This window comes from Protomyctophum parallelum (genome assembly GCF_964188405.1).
Source record: "Protomyctophum parallelum genome assembly, chromosome: 1".
NCBI classification, from domain to species: domain Eukaryota; kingdom Metazoa; phylum Chordata; class Actinopteri; order Myctophiformes; family Myctophidae; genus Protomyctophum; species Protomyctophum parallelum.
In genome coordinates, this window is record NC_139697.1 from 84,115,605 (window position 1) to 84,142,501 (window position 26,897).

Below are 26,897 nucleotides of genomic sequence, written 5' to 3' on the forward strand. Positions count from 1 at the left end.
TGGTCATTTAGGGCTATATAGGCAGGGCTGCCGACACTCCTGGATCCTGCAGGAGTCTCCATTGGACCACATCTCCTGCAGGACCCCTGCATTGTGATTTTTCCTGGAATAGGGCTTGTAAACCTAGCACTTTTTGTATGCAAATTCGGGGGCTGCGCAATTTTGATTGTGATGAGTCACTACTATACCTGGCCAACGGATAGGCTTACAGTGTTGGAAAAAGTACTCAATTGTTTTACTTAAGTAAAAGTACCAATACTGCAATTTAGAACTACTCCGTTACAAGTAACCTTTATTCTGACCTTGTTTATGGTGAGAAGCCTACTTGTTCACACAACAAAAAAAGTAGGCTTAATAAATCCCATTTTGGCGAACTGAAAGAGCTCTAGCACTGTGCACTAAACACTCAAACACCAACTTTATACACTTGATGCTGATCTAATATGTAGGGCTTGTAGGCCATCACAATCAAAATGACGCCGGTAGGCGTGACAGCCTTGCATTCCCTATTGGTATCAAACTCCCAAAATTCACCAAAACACAGGGACTTACAGGGATCTACTATGTTAAAAAGTGTATGAAGGAGGACCCCCGCTTGGGGAGTCCAATGTTGGTAATCCAACCCTGGCTATAGCTCTTTGTGTTTCTGGTGAGATTATTGTCCAGGAGAGGAAAAGAACATCTGCACTCTGTTCCACAGAACTTACTTTTTATTAATGGCGCGAAGTTTAATTCGACCTTTTTAGGTCTTCATCAGGCGAATGATTATTGTCTACTCATTTTGTATACCCGGCACATTTTTTTTAAATTTTGACAAAAATGTCCACAAGCCATCATGGCAATGACACCTGATGTGGACAGCTTATATTAATAAGCCTGTTGATTCTTAATGGTCACCAACAAGTCGGATGTTACTTGCTTTCCGCAACATTCACTGTACAACATACTATTAAATGTTAAAATATCATGGATGCTATTTATTGCATATATTACAATATTACCTCTGGCTCTGATGTATTGCTGTATGACTTCAGAGGCTTGTTGTTTCAGCCTATCCCTGGAGCAGATCTGTCAAACTCAAAACCTTTGAAAAGCACTCCACCTTGTGGCCATTTTATGTTGACAACTTTGTAGTCATTGTAGTTCCAACTAACTTTTATACATGACTTAAGCTCAATTCTTAACTGACTGGTTTATTACAGTAGGTCAAATGCATTCTGTCTGCGAAAAACTAAAAGCTAAATAGTAGAACACATACAGTACTAGCGACTCATCTTTGGAAATAAAGTTTATTTGTTTATTGAGAGAAAGCTAATGTTTAAGTACACATTTGGAGAACATATACATATATGTGCACCCGAGTTAGTCAATTCCACTACACAATACCAATGTTTCCTTTTCATGCTTAACTTATACTCCATCGTATGACAAAGCATAAATGAGGCTTTATCCTGTATCCCTCCAAATGAAGCCAAAGAGATGCAAGATATCTGCATATCTCACATTACATGGGAAAATCAGTGCAGTGGCAAAATAAACCTGTCGACATGCTGTAACGTGCACGTATAGTTTCATTTATCCCTTACATGCTTTTGGAGTTGTGAACCAGGCACAGCCATACCCAGTAGTACCCATATTTAAGAAAGTAGGGTTAGTACTGTAGCTGGTAAAATGGACACGACTAGAGATGCTCCGATCAATCGGCCACCGATCGGTGATCGGCCGATATTCACTCCAATTGACTTGATCGGCAATTTACCCTATCTGGAGAAATCGATCTTTTGCAACATTTAAGTGGTATAAAAGTCAATCAGATACAGTATATAGTATAATATCATTTTGCATTATTGTGACAGGCCTAAACATTCTCCCCTCCTTCCCCACACACACAGGAACAGTTTTGACGTGGGTTTGACATATATTAATCATTTTGGAAATATTCAAATTTCCCCTAACACACAAGATGGGTATCGGCCGATCATGAGAAAAACAATGGGTGATGGGGATTGGTCCCAAAAACCCTGATCGGAGCATCCCTAGACACGACACACATGGTTAGGTAGGTAAGCATACAGTATAGTAGAGTCTATTGTTAGGGTTGTAAGTGTGAATCCACCATCTACATAATATTATGATAAAATATTCATTAAAAAAAGAAGCAATAATTGTCATTATAATCATAACAATTACTTTTAAAAAGATATGTAATGACCTACAAAAACAATTAACGAAACGAAACAAAGCGTCATGTGCAATCAATGGCATACACTTCCCTCTGAAGTGACGGTCATGCAATTTGACAGCTGCGGCCTTCTCCATTACTCCGAAGGCTAATTTATACATTTTCCAACCGACTTATACATTTCCAAATGACAAGAAGTTGTTTTCGTCATATACGACAGTCGTTTGACTTAAGTATAAATTAAACTTTTTTTAGTTTGCCACTGGCTATGCATTTTTGTATTTATTTATTTTTCCGACAAGGCTGATCAATACATCAAAGTCCAGGTTGCAGCATTCAGTAGTAATTGGGTGCGGTTTTAGGAGCATTTACAACAGCCTTCCTCATGACAGGCTTTTTGCACGGCACTCCGTGTGGCTCCGCCTCTCCTTGACCACGTCCAACCCAACAACAAGCGGCAGAAGAACTGTAGTGGATTTGTTGTGTTTTTTTTTGCCCTCACCGCCCAGCTGAGGTCGCCACGGAGTCACTGTGGTTTATACCGTCTTGCCTGCTATACTCCAACTGCTTTCCTGCAGTGTCGCTACTAGGAAACCTGTTCCACCGGCCTCATCTGCACATCACCGATCTGATAGTGTGAGCATAGAAAAAAGGTTGTGAACAAACAAGCAGTGTTGATTTTGTCAACAAATGCTAAGACGAATCTTTTTTTTCACTGATGAAAGCTACATGGAAACTACATGAAAACTAATAAGCCATGATGACTATAACGAGGATTATTTATATATTGACAAATAAAAACTAGATTAAAATGTTAGGAAGGGACTAGTGGACATAACAAGAGATCCAGTATAAGTAAAAGACAAGTTATTTTACATGTGGTTGCATGCTGAAAATAGCAATCTACTTTCTATCTACTTACTAGTAGGATCGGCTATTTTCAGCAAGTGTAAAAAGTGTCATTATGACAGCCCGCCAAAATAAATTTTAGTCGACGAAATCAACTGTAGATTTAGTCGACTAAAATCGTATGAAATTTAGTCGACTAAAACTAGACTAACACTAACGCATTCTAGGTGACTAGAACTAAATGAAAACTATTCAAAAGACTATGACTAAAACTAAAATCAAAAGGTACCTGGACATGTGGAGGGGCACTGAGGACATATGTGACTGCACTCGCTACGTCTTCTGCTTTCAAACACTATGGTGGGAGGAAGCAACAATAATAATAATAATAACAACATTCATAATTACAATAAATAATCGTAAATGAGCATTTTCATAAAGTTAACTCACTACCTCTGACACCAAGTCAAAGAAGCGCACGCTGACTTACTTTTATGCTAGCGTACACTGCAGCTGCTTTCTCTGGGTCGCTGTTGTGGTGCCGGAAAGCAAACTCCGTGTCCACTATTCCAGGTGATATACACTACAACAGAACAAATGCATTAACCTGTGTTTACATGTAACCAATCACACAATAGAATAGAGACAATCCCACCTTTTTTGTGAGACTTAAGGCCTCTATAGCCTCGGGAGTCAACTCAGTACCCATGATCCCTCAGATCGGTGAACCAATATTATACAGCACTTGTTCCATGTGCTACCCGCCGCTCTAGAGCACACTGGCTGGGCCAGGCTAAGGCCTCTACAGACTAAGGCAGGCCGGCAATAAACCAAAATCAGTTGATGATGTTTGGTGTGTACACAGCCATTGGGTGGTATTAAGGCGTCTGAGTGAGTCGTTCACCTGACTCTGAAGCACAATCAGTGAGTGTTGCCTGTCGATAACAGCGCGGGGGGCGGGTACTGGGTAGAGCTCTCTGTTTGTGTGTATATGTCAGAGAGAGAGAGTGTGAGAGAGCTGGTTTAATGCCAAGTGTGTGTGTCTCTGTGTATGTAAGACAGAGAGAGGGAGAGAGAGAGAGAGAGCAGGCAAGAAGAGAGACACATGAACGTGCAGGTTTCAGAGGAGTAGTGTGAAATTGCGCCACCCCTTTGTTTTTGTTCACAATGCTGCTTGAGTTTCGGATTCTCGGAAGGCTGCAGACTCTGTGCTATTGATAGCTAATGGCCTCCCGCATAGAATGGCTGTGAATAGTTACCGTGGCTCTGATGTGTGTCTTGGCTTCCCGGAGTTCTTGCCTTAGCCCCTCTGTCAACGCAGTCACAGCATACTTAGTGGCACAGTAGAAGTGCTCATCGGCACTTGGTACCATTCTATGCCCACCCATGCTACAAGAGGATAAAATGGACAAATGGTGAGGAGACATAATCTGTAAAGAAAGAAAACAAGAGAGAAAGCCCTAAACCATGCAAAATGGTTGCAGGACTAAAAGAAAACCGCTTTTCCCAATTGTTAATAATATACATTTGTATCTTGGGTTCGGAGCGACATCATGCTGCATAACACACCTGTTAATATTGATGACGTGGCCATCATCCACATTCCTCTCCTTCATTGATTTGTAGGCCTCACGTGTACAAATAGACAAGGCTAAGACATTCACCTGTACGGGAATTACAGTAAAAATAGAACAGCATTGATGTTCAGCAATTCCAGGACATTAACTCGAATTATGATGTATACAAACAAATTGCAGGCACGTTTGTCTTTTCAAGCACCTGGCAAAAATGTGTAGGTGTGTCAAGCAAAAGAAATACATAAAGGTTTACATACTGTTGTTTTTAATGAATTAGTGTTTTGAAAGTGAAACTATACCATATATTTTTAATGGTTTCTTATTTATTGCAAAGTCACTTGTACGAATTAGAGACTTACTGAATTAGACAGGGTCACTCGGTCAGTGCATCTGAACCTGCTATTCCTTAGTCTCTCTCTCTCTCTCTCTCTCTCTCTCTAGACTATTGACTCCGTCAGGAAAAGAGGGCGCTGTTTTTCCTTTATTTGCCGATGGGTTCTCAGATTGGCTATTCCTATTATACACAGCTTATGGCTTCTAAGCTGTTTCCGTAGTGACACTGAGAGATCGCAGGTTAAAGCCAAAGTGGAGGTAAGGCAGGGGGTTGTGTGTCTAAACAAGGGCAGTCAGTGCACAGATTACACAGGCTAAAAATACACAGCCGTACACATTCACAAGTGCTGCCATGACAACAGATGGACAGGAGTTAGAAATACTGGACTCTGAAGCCAGAGCTGTTTGAGCGAAAGGTCTTGAATGCAAATTCTCAATGAATAAAGTCAAACCGTCCCAAAGTAAAATCCCCAACTAAGAAAATAGTGGGCCTCTGTCCTGTGCCATGAGGACCATTGATGTAGCTTCTGTGAGAGGAGTGTATGCACATACATGTGAGCTGCTTTCAGTCTTAACACATGCTTAACTTCATGATTCTAGGAATCATAAGCCATTTGATTCTAGGAATCATGGCATGATACCACGATGCAAACTTAAAGGGATAAAGTACAGTTGTTGTGAGGTGCTCATTATTGGAAAAATAAATCCTGACATGATTTTGATTGACGCAAAGCCAAAGCTTATGAAAACATTTATTAGCTTCCACATGCTTTCACTTCGCTTCCACACCAACATAAACAGAGGCAGAATGCTGGTCTGTTATTGAGAGCAGTGCGGTATGCTATCAGGAAATAACAGATCACGGAGGAATGCCCTGCCTGTGTACCGTTTTTTAAATGGTTATCGTGTTGAGTGTTGCTCACTAACATCAATCATGTTCCTCCAGCCTTCCGTCTTGCCACTGAGCAAAGGCTCGTTGTGTGCCAGGCCAGCATTGTTGATGCACACATCCACACCCTGGTGCAACGTCTTAATAGCCGAGAACATCGACAGGATCTCCTCCTCATTGGACAGGTCGCACTTGTAGGGGATCAGTGTGCCACTGTAGCCTGCACTCTGACACTCTGCTGCCAGCTTCTGAAATCATTCCAAGACATGAGACTGTCAAAACATATACATTTTATTTTGTTGCACCTACCACGACAGTAAAGGGAATTGAATTTGATTGATCGAATACTGAAATGTAAATGTAAACGGCGTGAGGTACAAAAAAGGAATAACCCTAAAATGTCCTGGGTTCCCATTGTGGTCCTATAATGTATTTAATTTATCAACATACTGTAGAATAAAAATAACACAAAAATAAATACATAATCATCAAAAGAAATTGCATGTAAATCTGCATTCTAGACTGTTTGATACAGCACAAGCAGCCAAACAGTAGTGAGATATTCCAGACTGAAAGCAGATTTGACAACTTAAAAAGGCTGGGACAGATTAACTTGCAGCAGAGAAATTAATGCACCACGCTAAATAACACCATATGTTTGATGCCCAGAGAAAGCTAAGAGGCCATGCACCCATAAAATAAATATGGGGGTAAAGAGGGAAAATCTGAACAGCTCTACATTACAAAACATAGAGCAAGTTGTGGTTTAAAAACAAACCTTTCTCATATACTGTATACTGTAGGGTCACAGAAAGGGAGAGTTTGCATTATGTGGCTGAGAACTGAGCAAACTCCAACCAGGTCAGCTGGCTGTGCATGACCAAGGGATTGATGCAACATAACATGCCCATCGATCAGATGATCTGTGATATACTGTAAATGATGATGGTGGGCACGTGGCTGTAGACTAGCTCATCTATATATATACAACTGAGCCGCTGGCCCGCTAACAAGTTGTGAGCAGTGAGCACACACATTGTGCACAGTTCAATTTACAATTTAGGCATTTGCAGACGCTCTTAATCCAGAGCGATTTACAGTAAACAAGAACAACCCCACAACAGCTTAAAAAGGAGATTGTTGTTGTTACTTGATTCCTGTCACCTGATGAAGGCCAGTCATGGCCGAAACGTCGTCACAATTATGTCAGTGTTTTAAATAAACTAAAAACACTGTGGAGCAGAGCTGTTTGTTCAGACTTCCTTTTCTTTTACACAGTAAGCAAGAACAACACATGGTAATACATCAAGGCTGCAAGTGCTACGGGCTAAGATGGAGTCTGAAGAGGTGGGTTTTCAGACTACGGTGGAAGATTGTGAGTGAGTCTGCACACAGTTCTGACTGCAATGGGATTCTTTCCATTCCATACTAGTTTTGTAGCCAGAAGGGAGAAGTCAGCCAGTTGGCCAGGTCATAGCACGGTCTATGTGGAGCATGCAGAGCATGCGGAAGCGCCGCCTACGCCCGTGCTCCGCCCATCCAGTAATATAAACTGTTATGGCTTCAATTAAATCATTGCCAACATGATTGGAATCAGTGTAGTGTTGTGTGAATCAATGTCTCGTAAACTGTTTCACAGGGATTACCCAAAGATATGGCATTACCTGTGCTAAGCTGTCAAAATACCTCGACATTAAAAACACATTTATATGTATACTTCAACAGACACTCCCTCTAGTTGAAAAGGGACAAGTGTCCTTCAGGCCACTGCATTGACAGGAAGCATAGGATCAGTGGTTAGCCTTTGTATGGCTGTGGGCACCAGCTACTCCCATGATGGCCACTCATGCAGCAATGTCACAAATGGGATGCAATCCAAACCCACAACCATGCATAAAATAAAACCGCTACACAGATGCCAAATTATACCATGTGTTTCATTCAGTGTAATGGGTTAGGTAGAATGCAATACATCGTCATATAATTTATAGTCTATCTATCATATCCAGTATCCACTTGCCTAAATCTAAATTAACACGAGAGAGAGAGAGAGAGAGAGAGAGAGAGAGAGAGAGAGAAAGAGAGAACAGCCGACAGTCTGTGCGATGTTGTGAACTCATTGCGACGTAAACACGGCTACTTTTTACACAGCTATTTTTTAACACCTTTACACCCGACTTCTCCCTCCAATTTCTCAACATTTGTCTGTAGTAGTCAGGTCACCTCAGTTTTGTGTGTAGACACACACACACACACACACACACACACACACACACACACACACACACAATCAAAGATCAAAGAATCAAAGATATGTAAATGTTTATTGTCAAAGATAATAATAATAATGCAGTTTGTTTTGTTCGCAGACGACACCATATATGAGTTGGATACGATGTATTGAGGATGTTGTATTGTATGCTGGTTTTACAACTCATATAAGACTCTTTTGATTATGTTACAAAAAAGAGCGTTAATAATTATTCATCAAGAGGATTTCAGAGCACATACTAACAGGCTTTTTATGTTATCAGGCTTGCTGAAAATCATGGATTTTGAACTACAAACATTATTGGTTGTGTACAGAGCGGAAAACAGATTTTTACCAAAACAGTTACAGAAGATATTTGAGTTTAGCTCAGAGCATGAGGACCATAGAAGAAGATATTTTAAACATCTGTTCACTCGGACAACACTAAAACAATTGTGAACTTCTGTTACACGTATAAAGTCATGGAATTCACAAAGCCAGGAGTTGAAGAGTGTTGAACAGTGTTTCAGCTTAAGAAAGTGTTTAAAAATGAAAGAATCATAAATGATGAATTGGAGGGTTGAATTTCATTCTTTCTTTCGTTCTCTCATTTTTGTTATTATTATTTTTTTGTATTGCCCAGTTTCACACAGGCAAATTTAAATATCCCATCAACACAGTGGCATTACTGATGTGGGTGTGTCAGTCAATATTCTGCTGACAGTGTGCCTGAAGGTTTGGCCAATGACAGGCTAGCCGTACTGTATCTAATAATAAATATTAGAGGATAGCGTGTCCCTCTTCCAGGATATGGGCACATTTAAAATCCAATCCAGTGTTCTTCTGGTGAATTCTCCCATTGTATTAGGCCCACACAGTCCTGTACTGCCAGTTGTGCTAATTCTGCTACTGTGTCAAAGTTGCGAACCAATCAATTGTGCTGCCGATACACATTAACGGTAACGCCCTCCAACTAAAGGCTTGCTGTTTGTCTGTATGAAATCCATTATAGCATCCATCACAGAACACATTTTATAAATCATGGTGCCCTTTTTTAACCCATTTAGGCCTGACGTCGAAATAAATTAAAAGTCTTCTGAAAGAATATATGTTCAAAGATTTGTGCCGCATTTTCACGATTAAAAAAAAATAGCAGACCTACAAGCTCGTAGCGCGCCACTCTGTGGCGTGCTGAGCTTGTAGATCTGCTATTTTTCAATAGTTAAAACACCAAAAGGGGTTCCCATACAGAATGGGTTAAAGGACCACTTCACCAATTTTCAACCTCTCTTCATATTATTGGTGCGACTCCTCACTAATGTTCATGATAAAATACCACAACTTTTATCTACTCCTGTGTCTCATAGGAGGGCTGTGAACAGTTCAGAAACCCGTCCACATCATCGTTAGGCAGATTTATTTTTAAACAAGATTAAAAAACAAAACAAAAGAAAGTTGGCTTCCATTTTCGCATTGCAACCTGCAGGCTTTTTCAGAAAGCCTGCAGTTTCTATTAGCTTGGAATCCCCATCGATGATGTCACTGGTATAGGAGATTTTTAAAACAACGAACAAAAGAAGCAGAGACCAGATACAAGACATACAAAAACAAATTGACAAATATAATAAGAACAAATAAAAAGGATTATTATCATAAACAACTAGAACAGCAAAGAGGGAATATCCAAGCCACATGGAAAACATTAAATAGCATAATTAGAAAAGGTATTGGCAAAGGTGAGTATCCAAATTACTTCTATAAAGGCAACACAAGTATAAATGAAACTAAAGAAATTGCAAATGAATTTAATAGTTTTTTTGTCAACGTCGGACCAACCCTAGCCAATGAGATAGCCGAGCCAGGAGACAAGGAAGGCCTGGACCACTCAATTATCAACCAAAATCCACAGACTATATTTGTCAAAAGTGTATATGAATATGAGATACTGAATATAGTAAAAGCATTTAAAAATAAAAAGTCCACTGACAGTACCAATATTGACATGATACTAATTAAAGACATAATAGATACTATAGTCACACCACTCACACATATTTGTAACCAATCATTCTCAACAGGTATTTTCCCCAAAGCCATGAAAACAGCCAAAGTCATTCCCATCCACAAAAGCGGCGATAAACATCAATTCACAAACTATAGACCTATCTCCTTGTTATCACAATTCTCAAAAATACTAGAAAAATTATTTGTTATAAGGTTAGACAGCTTCATAGAAAAACACCAGCTACTGAGTAACCATCAGTATGGTTTCAGATCCAACAGGTCCACCTCGATGGCAGTAACTGAGCTAGTGGAAGCAATCTCAACCAACACAAACAACAGGGAATACACTGTCGGGGTCTTTATAGATTTAAAAAAGGCATTTGACACCATTGATTATAACATTTTACTAAAGAAAATGGAAAGGTATGGCATCAGAGGAGTCGCCCAAGCATGGCTAAACAGTTACTTAAATGACAGACACCAATTTGTTCATATGAACAATGTTGACTCAGACTTGCTTAAAACTACATATGGAGTGCCACAGGGTTCCGTATTGGGGCCCAAATTATTCATCATGTACATTAATGACATATGCATAGCTTTGCCACTGATGAAGTGCGTCCTATTTGCCGATGACACCAGCCTATATAGCTCCGGGAAAGACCTCGGGCAGCTCCTGCAGTCAGTGGAAAGTGAACTAGAGATCCTCAAGAAGTGGTTTGATATCAACAAATTATCATTGAACTTATCCAAAACCAAATATATCATCTTCTCTAATAGAAAAATCAAGACCCCAGTCAAATTATCAATAAACAACATCGAAATTGAACGAGTGTACGAGCATAAATTCTTGGGAATAACAATAGATAATAAACTCAGTTGGAAACCCCATATAGATAACACAAAAACAAAAATATCAAAATCAATTGCAATATTATATAAAATGAAACATTTAGTAAATAGAAATTCACTTCATATACTGTATTGCTCCCTCATACTTCCATACTTAACATACTGTGTGGAGGTATGGGGGAACACATACAAAACAACCACTAAACCAATCTACATGCTACAAAAGAAAGCAATACGAATTATAACCCAAAGTGATTACCTTGCCCCCACCAATCCACTTTTCATCAGTACAAAAACTCTCAAATTAGAAGATCTAGTGGACCTAAATACAGCTGTAATCATGTACAAAGCACATAATAATATACTTCCACCCTGCATCCAGGAGCTGTTCGAGGCTAGGGAATCCCAGTATGCACTCAGGGGTACATGTATATTCAAAACAAGAAGTGCCAGAACCAACACAAAAGGCAGGTGTATATCGATAAAAGGGGTGATCTTATGGAATAACTTAGATAGAGAACTGAAAATGTGCAAAACTGTCACTACTTTTAAAAAGATGTTAAAACATAAGCTATTAAATACATATAAAACTTCACTATGATAATGCACTCAAACAAATAGATAATTATAACCAGTCTACAGAAGAAAAAGTTGAATTGGCTAATGTGCTTCTCCTTGAACATAGCTACGTGCCTGAGTGAGTGTATGTACTGCATGTATGTGTATAAGTGTGTAAGCATGATATGGGAGTTGGTGCTGAGATGAGTATCTACAGTATGTGTATGTAAATCTGTGTATTAAACTAGATTAAACTAGAGTATGTAAAAATAGTTTTTTGCTTAGAATTGTCTTAGTTTGTTAAAACCTAGGGTTGCCTAGATTTCTTTGTTTTTCTTTTCAATTTATCTGATGAATTAAGCTCTTTGAAGCTTAAAAGGGTAGGCAAAATAAGCCTCGGCTTCAGCCTACACCTTTTCGGTCCCACTTGTATAAGTGGACTCTAATGTATCTAATGTATGTATTTTTTATTTTATTTTTTGCTTTTTCAAATGGACCGAAATAAATATTTACTACTACTGGTGGACGGGTTTCTGAACTGCCCACAGCCTTCCTATGAGACACAGAGACCGAGTAGAAAAGAAATGTGGCATTTTATCATGAACATTAGTGAGGACCAATTATATGAAGATAGGTTGAAAAGTGGTGAAGTGGTCCTTTAAATGTTTTGATAAACTGACGACGACAACTAAAGTTTTCGTAACGCCACTGCCGACATCCTGGTCATTACAGTGTTAACCTAACACTCTAAAACAGCGTTTTTCAACCTTTTTCATATCACAGGCCATTATTCTGCATTTGAGCCACGGACCACCATTTGATGAGATTTAGCCTCTCAGACACAAAACTAAAGAATATTTTGTTGTCGTTGCATAAGTTGGACAATTCCATACTGAATTGCTCTCCATAGGAGAGATAACAATTCTTCAACATTCTCTAATTTAGTAATGCAGATGTTTAACAATAATTTAACTCTTGAGAGAGTTACATTCTCTTGAGAAACCAAACGGACATGTAAGGGTCCATTTGGTTTCAATCTCAAGAGTCAAAGATCTATAAGCGTCCATTTGGTTACCAACTCTCCATCATTTATCTCCTCCTCAAGGACCACTGGTGGTCCCCGGACCACTGGATGAAAACCACTGCTCTAAAAGGAATGCTGCAGGTGCACACAGGTACACAGTATGCCTCTAAACCTCGTCCTGTATGGTCAGCTGGGTTTATGGGAGGGTGGGTGGGTATGGGTGCTTGGAAGCCAGGCGCTGTCAGTCAGTCAGAGTTGTGGTGGATGTCTGGAAATGCCATTCGTTTTATTTTATCATGGCTGTTCATAAAGTCAACATTGAGACATATGCATGTGCAGACAAGCAAGGACACAAACACCACATGCACTCGGCAGGCAGATGCACGCAGGCAGGCCAACAACAGTCACATTCATGCTTCTCTCCGAAACCCCGGCCTGCAGGGGTTTGTTATGTAAGGTCAACACGCAACATAACATAGCACGAGACATCGCCGCTCCTTCCTCCCTTTCATCTATAATTCATCCACTTGCAATGCATGGATTGAACACAAAACAACATGGCAACATTAAAGACACCACAAAGTGCTAATGGCCGACAGTTTTCAAGAGTCTGCTTCTGTTGACAGAGATCAATAGCACAGGGCTCCAGCTGCAAGCAGTAAGAGCTCTGAAATTAGATTTGTCTCAGGTTGACTGGTATCGGTGCCTCAGACAAACATATTCTACTGTGGGTCAGTGTGCCTCCACTCATTCGATGAGAGAACTATGCGTCGCTGATGCGCTGCGTGGATAGGCTGAACGGGGCTCCGTGTAGGGAGGATAATCTATTTAAGGATTCAGCCATTTGGCCTGTCGTAATGCATTTTCATCCTCATTACGACGAGTGATTGCACAAAACGAAGCATGTGTAAACGGAGGGAGGGGAGAAAAGGGAGTGTGCACATGTACTGCACAGATCGAGAGAACAAAACACTGAGACAAACAGGAAAGATCTACATTACTAGTCAAGAAGATGCATGATCTACCATGTATAAGAGCTACCTACCCTGAGCACAAACATAGGGTCAAGGATGACTGTTGACTCTATAAAACGTTTACAACAGGAGAAGGGATGACTGGCTGCGTGATTGCCTCTTCTTCACACAGTGACAGAGACTGTCACTAAAAAGGTCTAAAGGTTGACTTAAGGAACGAGGATTTATGGCATTTCCAGGCAAGTTAATCAAGACCTGGGCTGGAGATAACAGAAACAATATACATGGTTAGCAACTGCAGTACTAGGCTAAATAAGAGTCAGTCCCAAGTCAGTTATGTTTAACAAGGTACTTATATTTCAAATTAAAGGACGAGTATTAGTACTTTACCAGGCATATAATTATACAGAATGTACTGCAAGTAGTAGTTTAAATTTATTTGAATAGCCCATTTCTTAAACACTAAACACAGCTTCTGTATGTTGTCAATATAAAAACATCAAAATAACAAAGAATATTTATATCAACCAAAGAAAGGGCACAGATAGCAGAGAGACGGTACATGTGCATGGGAATGTGTCAAATTAGAAAGATGTCTGATGGCAAGCACATGCCGACTGATGTTTGTCTGGATTCTCTGGCACAAACACGACAAATCCTATTATAATCCTGGTACAATAAAGGCAGGGCAGGTCGCTGGGTGTTGTGTAACAGACCAGGACCAACCAGTGTGGCAGGATTTTATTTTCCCAAACTAATCCAGATATAGAAAAAGAAAGCGAGTGCAGTGGTTTACTATAAATAAAGAATCTGCTGCCAGATGACATCCCCCCCCCCCCCCCCCCCCGCTCTCTCACGTGAAGAGTATTTACTCCGGATAGGAACTGTCTTTCTTTCACACATTCATGCGGGGCATCATATGAACAGGACCTAAATAGAATGTTTGTTGGTGGTAACATGATAACTACTACTGGCAAAAAAGAACTGCGGGTAATTCTTTCTCATAAACCAGCATGTACCACATGTCTCCTCCTCTGCCTCATGTGATAGGTGGGTTCATCCAAGCCAGTGTTGATTTTGTCGACTAATATGACAAAACATGTCCATCTACTACCTTTTTTCACTGACGGAAACCAAATGGAAACTATATGAAAGCTACCAGTAAGACGCCTGAGGGCGAGAAGCGCTTCTCGTGCACGTATCCGCCTCGTTGACGGCAGACTGCTGGGCGAGTGCTGGCGCTGTTGAGAACTCGTCTAGCGTCTAGAGTTTGAAATTTGAACGGACAGCAGGTATAAGTCAAAAGGGAGACATCGAAGAGGAAGGATGGATGGGGAAGGATCAACTTATGGAATGTCAGAACAGGTTCTGACATATACGTATATGGAGATCTAAGGGTTTGAGTTTTGAGGTCAGATGTAGAGTTGCTGGCCAATATTGATGACATCAGGGATCTCCATATATGGGCTTAACTGCGACAGCAGGTTGCATTTACTATGACATCAGGGTCTCCACATCTCCATCCCTGATGATGTCACATGATGTCATGAGACCTGGGCACCATATGGTACCCGACCAACACACACTGGTGCCCGACGGGAAATGCACAATTCCATAGTTAACTGCGACCTTTGGTCGCAATGATGACTAAAACTAAGACTAAATATATTGATAATTTTGTCAACAAATAAAAACTAAACTAAAATGTTAGGAAGGGACTAGTGGACAAGAGATTGTAGATCTTCTATTTTCAATCAATTAATACAGTTAATTGAGGTATTTGTACTTTACTTGAGTAATTTAGATTTTATTCCAAAACAACATACATTAACCACTTCAGCTCTATATACCGTACATTTCAGCCATTTGAAAATAGCCAATCTACAAGTTCACAATGTGTCGTGATGTGACACATTGTGAGCCTGTACATCTGCTATTTTCAAAACATTTTGTTAATACATTTGAAAACTTGAAATGAGACATTCTACATAATGAGTACTTTTAGGACCTTTAAGTACATTTTGAAGCCAACACTTTTGTACTTTTACTCAAGTACATTTTTAATTCTGACTTTTACTTAACAAAGTATTTCTATATTGCAGTATTTATACATTTACTTTCCCCACCACTGCTAAAGAGGCTTTCAAAAGAGGCAATTTACTACTCGGCATGCACTGGCTATTGTGGGTCTAAAATGTTTCCGATATCAAACAAACATCCAGTGAAGTCCAATTTGTCTCTTGTTAGCGAGACAATCCCATGCACATTTTCTCTCCACTACCACCCACCTCCCTGCCCTATGAACTTGAACTTGTTGAACTCGCGACTCATCTCTATTCAGTTCTACACAAGTATGCTGTATAGTAGGTTTACATTATCTCTTCTCTGCAATCCATCTGATTGCCCGAGTCCCGTGGTGGGAGTTCTCCCCCCTTGCATCTTCTCCCCCCTTGCATAAATCCTCACTGCGCAGGCACGTGCATGCGCGCACAGCCGCACACACACACGCACACGCACGCTCGCTCGACACGCGAGAATGAATGACACAGTGGCACGCACCAAAGATTGAACAGATGACAGATCCAGCCATCTCTTGGGACAAGTTAGAAAAACATGTCATAAATAGATTTAACCATTCTATTGCAACAAGTGGGTTATACTTGCCATTGATGGATCTGCTCTTAAAAGAGTAGTTCACCCAAAATATGACGTATTACACAGCCCATGCAGCCTTGAATTCATGGAGATTCTTTTGCATTTCTGAGCCAATAATTTGATGACCAAAAATCTTTATTATTTATTATTTTATTATTATTATACATTGTACCTCACGTGGATTGCATTGAGAAGTGCACTATGTGTTTAACCTTTACTTCAGAGAAGTGGCGCCATCTCAAATGTAGCCTGAATGTTAGTGTGTCTGATAGATAATCAGAGACTCACAAAAGACATGCATTGGTCAATGAGGAGGTTACTGGGTCCGTTGTTTTCACTGAAATGCGTTTGGTGTTTGTTCCTTGGTGTCTTCAATGTTCTCTCTTCTGTGGGATCAAATGTGTAGGGATGATGATTATTATTGAATATTATATGAACGGGTTTTGTGGGGTCGTGCTATATTATAGCATACTCATAGGTCCTCCTGGCATACTAAACGAGGGCAAAGATAGATAGTCTAAAAATAATGCAGTTTTTTGGGGGTTGAAAAATGGTTGACACATGCACTTTTATTGAAGTGCATGTGTGGGCTTTTATTGGAGTGCTGTGGTATTTGTACTATGGAGTTAACATTACTCTAATAGGCCCCCAGGTGTGGTTAGAATATTGAAATAAGTCAAATGGCCCAATCCAAAATACACAATTTTTGTGACATCGTAACCCTAACCCCTCCCCCATTATCATACAACACACAGCTGTGGGCGAGGCTTAAGTTCAGGTGGTGGGTGGTGCTATGATGAAAATCAGGTAAACTTAATGAATTGGTGGGTGTGGCCACTCCATCTTTAAGGATTGAACCAAGACCAGAGGGCATCAAGGACTATTAAAAGAGGACAGGAAGAGAAGACCGTACGGTGGACTCCATGTTACTCCCTGGAAGGAAAGAAACATGCAATTGAGACCACAGTAGCTGAACGTGGAAGTGTTGGCTGCATATAGCCCATTGCGCATGTTTCTTTCTTTCCAGGGAGCAAAATGGAGTCCACCGTACGGTCTTCTCTTCCTGTCCTCATTTAATAGTCCTTGGAGGGCATGGGGAAGTATGAGGCCAACAAGAGACATGTCCATCCATGGCAGTAAAACTAACACCTTGAACGTTTGTCAAGCACAGCAGCGTCTGTCGCACAGGAAAAGATTCACACAGGTCACTGAGCCGTCTGGGCAGATCACAGTATTACTGCATTGGCCTCAGGTGACCTAAAACTAAAGATTTAACAATTCCAAAATAAACACATATGATAAAATAAAATCAAGGATATATATTTGATGTCAGCATCATGGATGGTGGTTATCATGAGCCTAGCCTGAGCTAACGTGTTAGATTTCTGGTCTAGAGGGGCGGGTCGCGGCTCAGATTTGCGCACGCCCTGATTGGATCTCATCGATCTGTCCGTCACCCCCTTGCCCCTCCTCTCCCCCCTAGTGCAGCGCTACGTCACATCATTTGGAGCGACGCCCACCCGGAAGGGTTGACTCCCACTTTTAGACCAGAGCGGCCAATGCGTTCCTCCAGGCTTTCAATTTTTGCACCAACAAAAATGAAAGCCTGGTACCGAGGCTATCATGAGCCTAATGCTGTGATACGGGGTATGTGATAATGAGACACTGAAATTCCTGCACATAATAAATGTAACAGATGCCATCATGTTTTGAGAGCAATCTCTCAGGATTCCTTTACTGTGAATTTCAATAGGGGAATATACCAATAGATTGCAGGTCACAGAAGAACAAAATATTGAACACTGTCACCATCACTAACATGGAAATGACAATTTTATAGACTACTGAGAATAATGATAATACAATTTCCTGGATAAAACTATACATGGGATGCAGTCAATTATTGCGTGCGCACACACACACACAAATCATCCTGGCCGTTTCACTCATATGGATAAAAACGCTATTGTTACTCCTTGTTGCTAGAAACAGACTACATGAAATATGACTGACTGACTGTCGTAAGCGATACAGAGCCAGCTCCCCGACAATTTTGTTTGGACCACAATTCTTATAGGCGATTTTAAGATGACTTCCATGAACCGGGGGATGAGCGAGTGACGTCAGGACTTCAGCACTCTATTGTGAAGGAAAGAAATGCTGCTTTGACAGGTTTCATATATCAGGAGAGGGTGTAATGTGTGAAAAGCTGATGCTATCGAGTGCTAAATCTGTGGGAAAATGGCTGATTATCAGACGGATGCATGTGTTTGTCAGCTCACACACACACAGCTCATGTGGAAAGTCTGCAGTCAGTAGAAAAGTGTTCTGCATGGTTGAGTCAAAAGGTCACTGAATAACCCACGATGTGATTAGATGACCTCGGGAGAAAACTGACACACCAAATTAAATACCTGCAGAGCATGTGTAAACATAGCACAATTGTGATTTAATCACTGTTTGCCACACAGCTCACAATATCATGACATTAATATATTGAGCACGCTGTTTCTTAAGATAGTAGCCTATATATTGTATAGGAAAGGAAAAGTTAGCTTTTCCCAGTTAGGATTAATAATAATGTTAATTCAATATGCAGCTTTAAGAAATCTTCTTCAAGTAGTATAATTTAAACGTAACACAGTATTGTCTCCCAAGTGGAACTTGAGTTCTTCAAATGAGTGAAAGGATTCAAATTGGATTCTTTGAATGGATGTCCATATCTGTGGTCAATGATGAGAATAAGTGAGAAGCTGTGAAAGCTAGTTCTTGCCACTCTTTAAGTCAATTTTTTGGCTCATGTGATTCGTAGGGCTGTCCCCGGGGGGCCGGGACCCCGACTAGGCGACTAAGGCTTTTTATAGTCGACTAGGATTGGCCAAATCTTGTCTATATAGCTGACTATTAGGCAAAAAAGAGGGGGCTGGTGAAAGTTACAGGTAAGGTGTGTGTGTGTGTGATTTGAAATGTGAGCTTATATTAGTTTACGATAATCACAGTGATCCTAAATCATATTCCATCATATTCAAGGGCTTTTGGAGAGAAATTAAACTCCAGTCACTTTACTGAAGAGGGGTGTGTGTGTGTGTGTGTGTGTGTGTGTGTGTGTGTGTGTGTGTGTGTGTGTGCGTGCGAGTGCGTGTGAGTGCGTGCGGGCGTGCGTGTGCATGTGTCCAGCTCGTTGACGCTAGTTAATGCATCAAAGAAGGCAATAATGTTTCTATAACCACAATAGATAAACTGTGTAATAAATCATTTAGCAATCATCTTTAGCATAAAGAAGTCAGTACTGACTTCACATGCATGTCACAACAGGCTCGGGGGGGGTTTGCAAGAGTTAATGAGACGTTATGTGACTGCTACTAAGAAGAATCCATCCCTGCTTCATTCCAGAACATCCCCCTGGTGACCACACGTCTCTCCCTCCGGCTCATTGTTTTTCTACTGCCTACTCCACATCCTCCAAGACAACGTCTGCTACCACTACAAACTCACTGTCTGCTGGCAAAAAAGGAAATGTTCTGACATTAAGGACAGACGTATGGCACCAGATACCGTATGTGTCTTGATTTTAGCTGTCTCGCCTACTATGGCTACGAATATTTCTCTTCGAAGAACATATCCAAGTAACTCCTAAACTGTCTCAATGGAAAGAAATAAGCACCAAAGGGAAATCAAGAACAAATGCTTAGTGATGGACACTTGCAACCCCCACTAAGACCATGCCAACCAAGTTTGGTCTATGCCAGTGGCCCAGTGGACATGGCAGGGAGTGTACAATGATGGCTTTGTCCCCAGCTAAAACACAGACGACTTTCTGAGGCCTCACACAAGCGTTAAAGTGTATCCCAGAAAGGGGGAGTTGAAAGCCTGGTACTCGGCACAATTGAATGTATTCCTTGGTTTAGCCAAACATTTATCCAAGCCAAAGCTAGCCTTGTGGTTTTTTAGCTCATGTCATTATGTACCCTGCCTCAGAGTCAGTTAAATCATAATTAAAATATTTAGCATAATACAAGTAATACAATATTGATTTTGAGGGCTGGGGCTACTGGTTATGAGTCTTACACAATGCAAGGACAGGGCTGAAACATGCTTGAGCAGTTAATTATTGATAGGCAGAGCCATGTGATCAGAGTATGAATGGACATGAGCTGAATCGTTTGCACAACTTATATAACGTGGGCTGTGTGTGTGTGTGTGTGGGGGGGGGGGTGACGTGTTTGAGAGGGAGAGAGAGAGAGAGAGAGAGAGAGAGAGAGAGAGAGAGAGAGAGAGAGATAAGGGGGAGTGGGAGGAAGTAGCTATGGGTGTGAGTGTGTTAATGTCAGTAAAACTTTATTCAGTCAGTATTTCCAATGAACCTATTTAATGCACATGTCGTGAATACAACCATTAGCTAAAGTTGAAACTGGCCAAAACACATTTTGCTAATTCAAAGCTAAGTCAGACAGATATTTTCCAAGATAAGATATTCCAAGATATTGTTCAAAGCAAAACATCAACTTCTAAACAAACAGGCCCCAATAGGCTACATTTTGTAACACGTTCTAACAGCAGTGGTTCTCAAACCTTTTTTTATGTCACAAGGAATACATTTTGTCCACAGACCCCCTTCTGAGAATACCCCCCCATAAGAGAAGATTTGTGTAAAAATACAAGAGGGTATGCACTATGCGCATGCATAAAGTGAATGACAAAGTGAGTTTAACGTTGTTTAACTTTCAGATAGGACTTTTCTGTTGGATGTATGGATTGTCAGGGCCAAAGTCGTTTTTTGCCACTCAGTAGGAGTTCCCACAAGCATACCCCAGAGCCTCTATAACATTTTTCCAAATTGTTCAAAAATAGCATATCTACAAGCTCACACCATGTATATTATATATTTCATATTTCTTTTTGAATATCCGAAATATGTAAGTGTTAAACTAGTCAAAATGATTGTGATGCAATATTAGCTCATTTTGCTGAGACTGAGCACAAACGCTGAGTGACACTCCATGGGTTCTTATAGTAGGATATGATATGAATTGTGTATTATGTGATATGTTGGCTCTGTATAACATCCTGAGATCAAGGACATCTAAGGCAGTGATATGCATCCTTTTTTTAGGTTTGTTTTGGGGCTTTTTTATGCCTTTATTGATAGGGAACAGTAGACAGACAGGAAAGGGGGAGAGAGATGGTGAGTGACACGCGGCAAAGCCCGCCGGGAGTCGAACCCGCGGCATGCCGTCCGGGTGGCTTGGCAGCCTAGGTGCCCAGACGATTGAGCTAACCACCCGGGTCCGATATGCATACTTTTTAACCACTTAAAAGCTCTTATACTTCATTTACCGGGGACCCCAGTGGTTTATACTCCTTTTTTATACACCAAATCTATTCACTGAAAATAGCTGATCTGCAAGCTTGCAATGAGTTGAGGCACGCATCAATTAATAAATCATTCATTTATTAACAGTTTAACTAGTGTTTTTGCATCTAGCTGGTCTAAAGTGCGAACAATGCCTAATTAAGGTTAATAAATCCTTTCTAGGCTATGTGCATAACTGTAGTGTTGTTATGCCTGAAGAGTGTCATGTTTCCTGTCCGGTTCATTTCCCATAGTTTAATTTTATTGGCTGATTTCATTGGCTCGTTTGATTGATTGTAGCTTAACCAATCATACAAAGTTTAAGATATGGGAAAATAAACCGGACCAGGAAATGCATATTTTAATTAATGTATAACCTTAATAAAGCTTTGTTGCCACTTTAGACCAGGTAGATGCAAAATACAAAGATAACTGTTAATACGTGCATAATAAAGTATTTAACATTAATAAGGCATTGTTGCCACTTCAGACCAGGTAGATGCAAAAAGCATACTGTTGTTAACTGTCAAACTTGTGCGTAATAGGCTCTGCTGGTTTCCAGATGCTGTTATATCCATGTCTTCCTGTTCCAGTTTTCCCAGTCTCGCGTTGCCAGACTGTTAACTCTCGCAATTTCCAAATGCTTAGTTCCATCATACATTCTGGAGCAATGGAAGTTCTATCATGAGTAAAATATAAAGCGGAAGTGGAGCCTCCTCCCCACTTCTGTTTTGTCTTTACAGTCGCGCAAATCTATCCTAATATAAATATAAATCAGCTAAGCATAATATAGCTTGCCGTTAGCAGAAATTAAAATGAAATGAAATTCGGGAGGTGTAGTTCCAGACTATTGCATTCAGAGATTGTGGAAAAGTAGTCTGGCTACGCGAGACTAGTTTTCCCATAGCTCCATATGATTGACTCGGCTGCAATCAATCAAATTAACCAACTAAATCAGCCAATCAAATTAAGCTATATGGAAAATGAACAGGGACAGGAAATAGGTATGCCACCTTCCAGTTATAACTACAGTTATGCGAAGGGCCTAAAAAGTATGTATTAATAATCGTAATAAGGAACTTTAGACGAGGTAGATTAAAAGATTTTACTTAAACTGTCAATAAGTGCATAATGAATGGTTTATCAACCTTAATACTTTTTTGTTCCCACTTTATTAAACTCTAATTAAATATACCAGTAAATTAGGAAAACAAAACAATAATGTTTTTACAATGCTATCATTAACATAAATTATGTTTGTTTGAAGTGCTCTCAACAAGTCCTTCCACATACAACTTTTGAATCTGCTAGGTACAATGTCTGGATGGATCTCCCTTATCTGTACACTAACCTTAGAGAGAAGGATATGGTACCACCTTGTTTACAATCCTGTGGACCATACACATTTTAATATGAGACTCTAACCTCCACAGAGGGGTGGAGGTTCTTATTACTTGCGCAAGCAGAGCGCGCAAGTAATAATTTCGCCCAGTCTGTGTGCACCGTGCCAGCCAACCCGCCACTTGATGCGTATGCAAATAAAACAGCAAATTTGTGCCTGGTTTGCTGGGACCAGATTACATAAATGACCATATGTCTTACGTCATCATTTAGAGCTAGTCATACGTATACTATATACATAATCAGTAAAATAAAATAGCAAATTGTGCCTGATTTGCTGGGACCAGAGTACATGGTGTGTATACAGTATGTATGACTAGCTCTCAATGATGACGTAAGAAATATGATCATTTATGTAATCTGGTCCCAGCAAACCAGGCACAAATCTGCTTTTTTATTTGCATACGCATCAAGTGGCGGGTTGGCTGGCACGGTTTTTTGGCGCAAAGTAACCACAGTATACCGCTAATCAACTTACAACTACATACTCTGTATAGTATATGTATAACTGCTCTCAATGATGACGTAAGTAATACAACATTATGTTTCTGGGGTGTATAAAAGTAACGATAGTGTCAAAAAGTTAACCATAAAGCTTAACGTTAGTGTAGTGTGCAAAAACTAAGTATATATAAGTATATATGCAAAAACTAAGTTAAAGTTTTATTCTAGAAAGAGAAGATATATACTTTCAGAGGGGACCACTGACCTAAAGAACTGGCCTAAAGAACCACTGACAGGAACCACTGATCCAAAAGTCCTTTTGATCATGATTTAGTATTAATATCACTATAGTCCAAGATGAAATACATTTAAAACAATTGACAATTTACAATAAATAATAAAATAATTATACTGTATAACATATTTTAATTCAGTTTATATACCTTTTTTTCATCACATATCAATGATTTATTTTTCTTTGAAAAACTAAAAAGGGATCTAGAATATTTCTAAATTGATAAAAGTGTATTTCTTATATAGATAGAAACTTGAACCATACTTAATAATACTAGTTGTTTACATGCATAAAGTAGATAGGTAGCAAATAGTTACACCTAATAATTAGACATTTCAAACGTTCCTTCACAGAGATACTGAGATTCCACAGTTTACAGCAGTCGAAAGTACTTGCGCTCTGCAGTCGAAAGTACTTGCACTCTGCTTGCGCACTAGTTGGCCAGCAAGTGTGCAACAAGCAAGTATGCACTCGACAGAGTGCAGTTCTAGTTTAATTTATTTTGTGAGGTCTGTATTTTCTTTTTAAGGGTCTTTGGGATGGTAGTGTACCAGAATGTGCAGGCATAATCAAACTAATGGAAGTACAATACAATATTTCAACAAGAGCATTTCTATCTACGGTATATAAAAGTGGATGTTCTAGCTAAATTGTATTTTTGATAGTAAGTACTGCAGCCCAAGTAGGCCTAAATAACTTCTTCATGGCTGAAACTTCAAAGTCACCTATACTACTCTGAACCCAGAGGACTTCTTTATTTTTGCATTAGACGCAAAGTTTATCAACCTTCTTTTTACAAGAGAGACAACTTATTGTCCGATAATCAGGTGCTGATTTGGAGGAATTCTGTTCTAAATATTATCAACGATAAGGAACAGGTTACAATCACAGGCCAAATTAAAGGACCACTTCACCACTTTTCATTTCAATCTATCTTCGTAAAATTGGTCCTTACTACTAATACATACATACAAACAATAGCAATATTTTTTTCTACTCAGTCTGTGTCTCATATAGGGCTGTGGGCAGTTCTGAAACCTGTCCACCAGTGACATCATCAATGGGTAATCCAAGCTAATAGATCCTGCAGGCTTTCTATTCCTGAAATGTTGAAATGCAAAAATGGAAGCCATTGTTCTCACGATAATACAAATCTAAATAATCTTAAAAATTGTGGTATTTTATCATGAACATTAGTGAGGACCAATTATACGAAGATAGGTTGAAAAGTGGTGACGTGGTCCTTTAATGTCATTAACATGTAGTAGCCTACGAAGAAAGGACAGAAAATACTCCCTTGAGGGACCCTGTGGTTGAGATGTGGACATGTGCCATTCACATCCACCACTTGTTCTCTGCCCCCAGATAATAAGACTGGCTGTTAGGACCCATCCCTATCTTTCCTAGTGATGCAAAATGTTCTATTTCTATTTCAGCATCATTGATGGAGATTTCAAGAGAGACATGGCTCGGGTGCTAATATACTTGATTTTAGTCCATCTTATGAACAAGACTTCTTATATTGAGGTGAAGTGAGTCTGCCTATTGTGCACATCAGAAGCGCTGAACATCCATAGAAAAGGAAAGCATACAGTTGGCCTACACTTCCCACTTCAGTTTTGACTTTGCAGTCATGTCAATAGGTCCTACTGTAGGACAAATTAGTAATTAGTAGCAAATTAGTAGAGACCATCTAGCATGTTTCTTTAGAAATTGAAATTCTGAAATAGAGATATTTAATATTTTAATTAGAAGTACAAGAGGACAAACCAACCCGATTACCCGAAGCAATGGTTTCTGTTTTGTCTGACATCACGCGCCCACATGGAGATCCGATAAATGACGTCATGACAAAATAATTATCGCCAAATAATAGCCAAATGAGAGAGAGAGAGAGAGAAAGAGAAAGAGTGTCTGAGAGCTCTCTCAATCAGTGCTGGTGCCAGACATGATGGGATCATTCATTCAGCATGATTTGTCACGAAGCAACGCATTGTCTGTTCAATTAATTCGTTATATTAAAAATAATGTATAAATGTATTAATTATTGGAGGTTGGGACTTTTTTATTCCAAAAGTAGGCTATGCATTGCAAAGTGCCAGTTGCACCGACAGTTGAAACTCCAGTCCAGATTATGTGAAAAGTATTTCGGGGAATTAGGGAATGCTTTATAAAATGTAACAATAAATTGAGATATTTGGAGAAACCTCGTCTAGAATAGGCTATGGGCATCAATTAAACTGTCTGTTAGAGGTTGGGTTACAGGCTTACAGCATGTCCATATGCCCTTGATAATTCTGGATACTTACAATATTTGTGTCCCATTTCTTTAGATGCGTGCCGTTTTCCACAGACGAGACGAGTAAACTTTGTCTTTAACAGTAGCAGACAGTGCGTGTTTATCACATAATATTAATTTAACTTCATGGCATGCGTAATTTACTATTTTAATTTAATCCAAAAAAATCCCTACAGTACGCCATATTATCTGGGAATAATCTGCGAATAAAGTGTTTGCAACAGTGAAGCTAGAATTACTACTAGTTCCATAAAGATGTTGAGGAGCTAATGTTAGCAGTTAGCAGCTATTCAGCTCGTTACCAAAGTGACACTGAATGCTGCTCGTCTGTTGTTAAAAAGAAAAAGGTGGTTGTTTGTGGTGGTGGGACTCACTCACCTCTATCTTCTCCACGCTCCGGGCACAGCCGACAACCCTCATGCCTTGCTGGACAAGAGCCCGAGCAACAGCCGCACCGATGCCGACCGAGGCTCCTGTCACCAGAGCGACTCTGCCTTTCCATCGCTCCATCTCAGGATTGTTCTTTGCCAGCGGTATGGTAGAGGGGAAGCCTTTTTTCACGAATAATTGTTCACAATCCAGTCTCTATGGTCACTATTTTGCTAATCTGTAGTAGTATTAACACACGCAATTTGTTGTGGGCGGGATGGATGGAAGGCGTCCAGGCAGGAACCAGCAGCAGCACTGTACGGAAGGCCCTGGGCCAATCCAATCCATGCGCTCGGGATGAAATATTAAACGGCAACCTATATGCGTTGTTGCCACTGTTTGGCTAAAATCACCTCCCACTTTATATTTGAGTCCTGTGTGCTGAGATTGCGACCAACACCTGATACTCTTGTTTGGTTATCTACCGCCATCTACTGGGCAAGTAAAATAAACACGGTAATACAATTATGATTGTCTGTTTACAATAGTGAAAGCGGATAGCATTCTTGGCTCTTTTACTATTGAAAA

The 26,897-nt window shown here is 40.0% G+C and overlaps 2 protein-coding genes across 3 annotated transcripts in view; one reads left to right on the forward strand and one right to left on the reverse strand.

Annotated features, from left to right (window-relative positions):
* LOC310855680 (sodium- and chloride-dependent GABA transporter 1) overlaps window positions 1-1,120 on the forward strand; it is a 3,765-nt gene extending 2,645 nt beyond the window's left edge. Inside the window, exon 5 of the mRNA XM_083760783.1 lies at window positions 1-1,120. This exon is cut by the window's left edge and continues 574 nt beyond it. The gene's annotated coding sequence lies outside the window, so the exon portion shown is untranslated.
* A 150-nt stretch (window positions 1,121-1,270) lies between these two features.
* On the reverse strand, window positions 1,271-26,654 carry dhrs11a (dehydrogenase/reductase 11a). 2 transcript variants are annotated; one of them, XM_083772569.1, is made up of 7 exons: window positions 26,319-26,654; window positions 5,869-6,075; window positions 4,601-4,695; window positions 4,291-4,420; window positions 3,522-3,614; window positions 3,321-3,386; window positions 1,271-2,810 (listed from the first exon to the last, which is right to left on the reverse strand). In XM_083772569.1, the coding sequence occupies exons 1-7, from the start codon at window positions 26,448-26,450 to the stop codon at window positions 2,769-2,771; spliced, it is 765 nt and encodes a 254-aa protein (XP_083628695.1). In that variant the 5' UTR covers window positions 26,451-26,654; the 3' UTR covers window positions 1,271-2,768. The 2 variants fall into 2 exon arrangements, with proteins under 2 accessions (XP_083628695.1, XP_083628694.1); XM_083772568.1 differs by having other exon boundaries at window positions 5,869-6,078; window positions 26,319-26,652.
* Between the last annotated feature and the right edge of the window lie 243 nt (window positions 26,655-26,897).

Coding starts and splice junctions, on each gene's coding strand:
- dhrs11a (XM_083772568.1), bottom strand. CDS start 26,450: ATGGAGCGATGGAAAGGCAGAGTCGCTCTGGTGACAGGAGCCTCGGTC. Junction 4,421..4,600: donor CACGTCATCAATATTAACAG/GTGTGTTATGCA, acceptor ATCCTCTTGTAG/CATGGGTGGGCATAGAATGG. Junction 3,615..4,290: donor AGACACACATCAGAGCCACG/GTAACTATTCAC, acceptor GTTCTGTTGTAG/TGTATATCACCTGGAATAGT.